The sequence below is a fragment of the Silene latifolia genome, chromosome 3, assembly GCF_048544455.1.
Source record: "Silene latifolia isolate original U9 population chromosome 3, ASM4854445v1, whole genome shotgun sequence".
Classification (NCBI taxonomy): Eukaryota; Viridiplantae; Streptophyta; class Magnoliopsida; order Caryophyllales; family Caryophyllaceae; genus Silene; species Silene latifolia.
The window spans coordinates 62,216,224-62,223,773 of record NC_133528.1 but is presented as its reverse complement, the minus strand read 5'-3'; the positions used below and the strand labels follow the sequence as shown (position 1 = coordinate 62,223,773).

Genomic DNA, 7,550 nt, shown 5'->3' with positions numbered 1-7,550 from the left:
AGGGGTTTAGGGTTGGATACCCTTTCCCTTATTATCGGAACGCGTTTAACATAAAATTTATGTCCTTAACCAACAGTAAATAGTATCATAATATAACCAACTAATGCAACTGAAGATTTTTTAAATGCACATATAACCTTATTTCATGCATATATAACCTTATTTCATGCACATATAATCTTATTTCATGCCTATATAACACGTATTTCATGCATGTACATGGTTGTTTAATGCACATATATTGCTTTTTCATGCATCTACAAGGCTACTTCTGCACTAATAAGACTATTGCACCCAAAAATCTTGCCATTCTTTTAGGACGAAAAAAGGTTTAACTTAAAATTAATGTCTTTAACCAACAATAATTAGTAATCATAATATAATCAACTGATGCAAATGAAGAACTTTTTAATGCACATATAACCTTATTTTATGCACATATAACTTTATTTCATGCACATATAATCTTATTTAACCAACAGTAATTAGTAAACTAACTGATGCAACTGAAGAACTTTTTAATGCACATATAAGATTATTTCATGCACATATAACCTTATTTCATGCACATATAATCTTATTTAAGATATTGCTTAGCATAAGTTTGGTCAGTGTGGGCAACCAAATTACTAATGACGAACTACTCCACAATCAAGCAAAAAATACACAAACATAGAAGCTTCCTAATGATGTAACAAAGAGTGCTTATTCAATTTTAGCTTAATTAACATCAAAGGAAATAAGGGAAAAAATGCGGAATCTAACGCGTGGAGAGGCAGAAAAGAATGATCCCAATGTTCCAGTGAGCATGATATACTATCCCGACTGATTCACTACCGAGTTTAAGACCGGTTCTCCAACTAGCAACTCCAAGAATATAGGCCGAGGTTTGGCAAGTAATGTGTATGTAAAACCAAGCTGGGTCCGCTGACTTGAACACCCTCAAATACCTTGCTATTATGGCTTCTAATGGCATTAGTATTCCCCAACTTATAGCATTTAGCACTCCATATATTTGTAATTTTCATCGACATCAACCATTTTAATACGAGTCATAAATTCATAAATGGTTAATTTCACAAATGCTTAATCGAGGTAATATACACTTTTGTAACTCTCACTTGGCTGCAAGTGTCAGATACTATTATTTCCCATAAGATTTTCACTTTATTAGTTTAAAATAAAGTGTCGGACATGCGACACGAGACCAAATGTAAGATGTCGAAGTAACACAGTATACGTATGAAAAAAAAAGAATAAAATCTCAATCAAACTAGACACTTTGATCAATTATCACTATAGTGATTTTTGTTTGTTCTAAAGAAAAGGACTCAACAGCCAAAGCAAAGTAGACAACTTTTTTCTTGTTTATTCTAGAAGTAGTTACACTTAACACATGTTCAGCTATCTATAATTTTATCGTCAGATCTTCGTGATCAAGCGTACCAAACATCCACTTATTACGTTTAGCATACAAAAAAGAAAACCAATATCCTAAATTATCTTCTAAATAAATGCACATTTATAGAGTTCTATACCAGAAATAGTGGTAGTATTTTCGTAGGTTTGATTATTGCTTAACTGGGACTGAAACTTAAATTTCACATAGGTTGAACATACAATAAGACTATGAATCTAAGAATTTGCCATATAAGAATAATGAATTAGCTTAATTAGGGGAACTTCTGGAAATTGAGTCCCTAATTTCATGATTTCAACTAATTTACGTAATTTCACAACTTCCCCAACCCTAATTTCGTAGTTTCCTCAATCTAATTCACGAAAACCCTAATGTCACAAACATAATTCATCATTACGACTTTAACACATTAATCAAGGCCTAAATTCAACTAATTTAATCTACAAATAAAAAATTACACAGAGAAAAAGACATAAACCCTAATTTCACAAAAAATAATCATTAGTATCAAAAGTTTACCTTGTCAAATTACCATGATCCATTGCTAGAAGAAGCGTGGAAGATTTTGATCATTGAAGAGTTTGATCAGAATTTTTGTGACGATCGAACGCGGAGAAAGAAGGAGCTAGAATGCGTCCAAGGATTTGAATGTCGAAGAGAGAGAAAATAAATTTGCAAAAATGAGAGAGTCTTGAGGGTTTAGCGGTGCGACGGTTTTCAAAGTTAGAATTAGAATATGTTTAAATCATTGTTCATCTCACCGTCAAATTTCAATTAGAATATATATATATATATATATATATATATATATATATATATATATATATATATATATATATATATATATATATATATATATATATATAAATTGCATCCGGTGAGTCCGTCCCGCAATTCTCCACCATTAGATTTTCGATTGAATGATGGCTGAGATTAAATCTAGAGCCAAGTATATAACATGTGTTATTAAGGAATTATACGCATAATCGTGCGTTCACTCTGTTCCTCTCTCTACGAAATTCTCTGTTTCCTTTCTTCGCTCTCACGTAAACAAACATCCAACAAATTCACGGATCAATTCCTATTCAACAATTATTATTCAACAATTCAATCAACTTTCTGTCATATCGTTCAATTCAATCAACCTTATTTTGATTGACCGCGATTTTCGAATTCAATTCGTTCATACAATTGCTTTTTTCCTTGTTTTTGGCTTTTTGTTGCTAGTATGGATTACGATTCTACAGAGAACATCATGCGCGCAGGTAATTTCATGAATCCTTTGCTTTTTAGGTTTCTCGTTCTTCAATTTCATGTTTTCATTGTTGTTAAACTGACGACGCTTTGCAATTTCTTTCGATGCTTTTAATTTCCTGCTACTAAGTTCCAGTTATCATTAAGAATCCATCGACATAGTGTGCAATTCTGTTATTTTATCTCGCGCTTACGATTTTACGCACATTCGCACCAGATTTAGGTTTTTGTGTTGTTCGTATGCAATGTTTCGATTGAGTTGATGTAGGTATACAAATTAATTGCAATTATTATTTTTAATTTCTCATGCGAGCTTCTGTATTGTAACACATTAATTTGTCAACATCAGTTGAATTATTGGTGAATTAATTTAGAAGGATTTAGATTATATGTGTTCAAAGTGTTTGTCAAAAAAATTGAGTTTTGACATTAGAACTTGTAGTCAACACTGAACTTGATATAATTGTGAAAACGTGTTACTATATAATTGTGTAAGTACCTTCTTTTGAACAAGTTTTCGCTGAATAATAGTGTTATTCCCCGTTTAAAAATTGCACAGTCTAGTAAGGTTAATCGAGTGCATATTTCTGTTATGTTGTCAATCCTTATGTACATATATTGTGACAGTAACGGTGTTACTGTAACATGACATTATTTTGCATTCCAGCTCATCTATTCATATACATAATACTTCTCTTTTCCCTATCATATTACAGAGTCCAGTATTGTCAATCCAGTCCTTTCTATGCCAATAGCACAACAACAGCCCAATGTTCAACCAAACAATCAAGCTTGTTTTGTCTCATACACCTAATGGAAGTGAGAGGTGGATTCGTGTAGTTGAGAATAAGTTCAGACCTACAATTGGTACAGTTTTCAGCTCACTTAAGGCATGAATTGAATTCTATGGGGTTTACGCACGCGCGTGTGGTTTTACTCCCAGGAAGTATACTGCCAAAAAACTTCGAGGTGGCATGGTACACCAAAAAATTATAGTCTGCAATTGTCAAGGGTTTAGGGGAAATAAACAAAAACTGCGTTCCATTCCTGTCGATGAGCATAATAATGGTGATAACTCTTCCACAGTTGAAACAGTTAAAAGGCGTGTTAAAATCACAAGAATTGGCTGCAGAGCTTACGTTAGATTTGCTCTTCTTAATGGGCTTGAGGGACCTGCTATGATTGACGACTTTTCTGAGTTCCATAACCATCATCTCACCTCTATTTCTAATCGAGATCTCGAAAAGATTTCGAGATGCCTTGACATGTTTCACAAACATCTTATATTGGACAATTCCAAGTGCGAAGACTTTCAGACAGGTTAAGGAGCTTGTACATGGGTACGAAAATATAGGTGCTACATTGGTGGACTTTAAAAACTTTCAAAGAGCTATCAAGTGTTACATAGGGGAAAGAGACGCTGACCTTTTCCTTGATCGTCATGAAAAGCTCAAAGCCACCCAACCCCAGTTTTACTTTGCCTATGATGTTGACGCATCTAACTGTCTCACGGAGGTTATTTGGGCTGATTCCACATCAATTAGAAATTACACATTCTTCGAGGATGCTGTCAGCTTTGACCCCACCTATGGCACAAACAAGTATGGTATGGTTTTTACACCATTCAAAGGTGTCAATCACCATAGAAAGTCGGTTTTTTCGCTGCTTGTTTACTGTCACACGAAGATGAACTGTCCTTCAAATGGGCCTTTCATCATTTCTTGACTGCTATGGGTCAAAAGGAGCCCTAATTCCTTATCACGGATCAATGTCCTGGTATAAAAAGGCATTCCCCTCTGTCTTCAAGCAAGTTCGGCATCGTTATTGCATGTGGCATATAACACAAAAGATCACAGACAAAGTGGGTTCAGCACTTTGCAAAGACACCGACTTCCTTAATCGGTTCAACGTTGTCGTCTGGGACTCTTATTTGGAACCGTTTTGAGTTTGATGAAAAGTGGCAGCAACTTATTTCAGATTTTCAACTGGAAGATGACGAGTGGTTATCTACAATGTTCACTGACCGAAAACATTGGATTCCTGCCTACCATCGTGACCTTCCCATGGGCTGCATATTAAGAACAACACAGCGATCCGAGAGTGCAAATTCTTTTTTCAAGCGGTATGAGAATCACTTTGGTACACTGGTCGAATTTTAGATGAGGTAAACAAACATCTCTGTTTCCTTTGGTCACAATCTCTGTACATAGATTAACTTACAGTAACACCATTACTATATCATTGTTACATAATTCATATGTTGCTGTGCCCTTGTCACATTATTACTAGGTTCCAAACTGATATGGACCAGCAGCGCTACACACAAAGGTGCGATGATTATGACAGCGACCACTCATTACCTAGCCTAGACACAAACATACATTTAGAAAAACATGGTGCTATTGTATACACACATGCTGTGTTTAAGATGTTCCAAGAGGAAGTGAAGGCTGCTATATCATGTGGGGTTGCTGAGTTTGACAAAGAAGACAATCTGCGGATAATTTTTGTGGAAGATGCTGAAGCAAACAAAACTAAAGTGACATTCAACCTTTCAACCACGGATGCAGAATGTGCTTGCAAACTCTTCGAAAAAATAGGGTTACTTTGCAGACATATTGTGTGGGTGTACAAGGGCAAAGGAATTCGGCAAATACCAAGCAAGTACATTTAAGATCGTTGGGCCAAGAACTTTCACGCAACTAACAAGTTAGATTCGAAAACTTTATTACGAACTGTGGCTTACTGTTTCACTTTTAGCCCTCACTCCAATAATTTATTACAGTAATATTGTTACCATATAAAATAGTAACTTGTTGTTCCATTATCAGGCTTGATCCCAATGGGAATGTCACCGAGGATTCAAATATGGCTCAGTGTGATAACAGCCTTGTGTGCAAGCAATGGGCAGAGTTCAGTGCAACAGTTGGAGTTCTTAAAACTTTGCCACCGGCTCACATGGACGAATTAGCAACCCTTCTAGTTGAGTTCCGCGAGAAGTTATTTGTTACACCACTTACAAAAGATCAAGAAATGGAGATGCTCTTGGGCTGCAGCTCGTCGTCTGAAGTCACTATTCGGCCTCCGGTTAAAGCACACAACAAGGGCATCGGAAAAAGATTAACGTTAGCAAAAACACAAGCCATTGAAAAGCCAGCAAAGCTAAAGAGACTATGTGCATACTGCAACAAAAAAGTTGACCACGACAAGAGAACATGCCCTCTTCGTATAGCTGAAGAAGCAGCTGCAAAAGCATATAAAAAAAGAAAGTAGTCTGATACTGCCATACTGTTACAGTTACATGTCACACCAAGAAGTAGTAGGATATTGTGTTGCTGTGACACTAACATACCAAAGCAAAAAGTAATCAATTTATGATGATGAAACAATGATTTTTCATTCAAGAATTGACATGGAAACTTAATATTTCAATTACAGTACAATGGTTTTATCCATCTAACTTCACATTTTTTTCCTAGTATTAATACCTTTTAAATTAATCATCCTTAAATATGCTTATAATAACAGTGTTACTATTGTCAACTTATCTGAGGAAAACGAGGAGCCGCCTAATCCAAACCTTAACCCTTTTTCGTCCCGTTTTCGAAGCGTCTTTCCCCTCTTTTAATGCCATTTATGTTTTAGAGTCACATTGTTACTATATGTTTGTTTATGAACGACCTTTGACTAAGGAAAATGGTTTAGGGTTGGATTAGGCGGCTTCGCGAAGCGGTGACGCCTAATACAACCCTAAACCCTTTCCCGTCCCGTTTTAGAAGCGTCTTTCCCCTCTTTTAATCCAATCCACGACATGGTATCGCCCGTCCCTCCCTAGGTTTTAGTCTTAGGCTTTTGCACTACGAACGACCTTTGACTAAGAAAAAGGGTTTAGGGTTGGATTAGGCGGCTCCGTGAAGCGGTGACGCCTAATGCAACCCTAAATCCTTTTCCGTCCCGTTTTAGAAGCGTCTTTCCCCTCTTTTAATCCCATCCACAACAGGGTATCACCCGTCTCTCCCTAGGTTTTAGTCTTGGGCTTTTGCACTACGAACGACCTTTGACTAAGGAAAAGGATTTATTGTCAGATTAGGCGGCTCCGCGAAGCGGTGACGCCTAATCCAACCTTAAACCCTTTTCCGTCCCGTTTTAGACGCGTCTTTCTCCTCTTTTAATGCCATTCATGTTTTAAAGTCACAGTGTTACTATATGTTTGATTATGACCGACCTTTGACTAAGGAAAAGGGTTTAGTGTTGGATTAGGCGGCTTTGCGATGCGGTGACGCCTAATCCAACCCTAAACCCTTTTCCGTCCCACTTTAAAAGCGACTTTCCCCTCTTTTAATCCTATCCACGACAGGGTATCACCCGTCTCTCTCTAGGTTTTAGTCTTGGGCTTTTGCACTACGTACGACCTTTGACTATGGGAAAAGGTTTAGAGTTGCATTAGGCGGCTCCGCAAAGCGGTGATGACTAATCCAACCCTAAGCCCTTTTCCGTCCCGTTTTAGAAGCGATTTTCCCCTCTCTTAATGCCATTCATGACCGTTGACTAAGGAAAAGGGTTTAGGGTTGGATTAGGCGGCTTCGCGATGCGGTGACGTCTAATCCAATCCTAAACTCTTTTCCGCCCCGTTTTAGAAGCGTCTTTCCCCTCTTTTAATCCCATCTATGACAGGGTATCCCCCTTTCCCTCCCTAGGTTTTAATCTTGGGCTTTTGCACTACGAACGACCTTTGACTAAGGAAAAGGGTTTAGGGTTGGATTAGGCGGCTTTGCGATGCGGTGACGCCTAATCCAATCCTAAACCCTTTTCCGCCCGGTTTTAGAAGCGTCTTTACCGTCATTCAATCCCATCCATGACAGGGTATCACCTTTCC

At 37.3% G+C, this 7,550-nt stretch overlaps 1 protein-coding gene across 1 annotated transcript; it reads left to right on the top strand.

The window, feature by feature from the left end:
* Positions 1-3,648: 3,648 nt before the first annotated feature.
* LOC141649138 (uncharacterized) lies at positions 3,649-5,947 on the top strand. Its single transcript, XM_074457834.1, has 5 exons — positions 3,649-3,994; positions 4,083-4,280; positions 4,652-4,796; positions 4,964-5,338; positions 5,506-5,947. The coding sequence occupies exons 1-5, from the start codon at positions 3,649-3,651 to the stop codon at positions 5,945-5,947; spliced, it is 1,506 nt and encodes a 501-aa protein (XP_074313935.1).
* Positions 5,948-7,550: the final 1,603 nt, after the last annotated feature.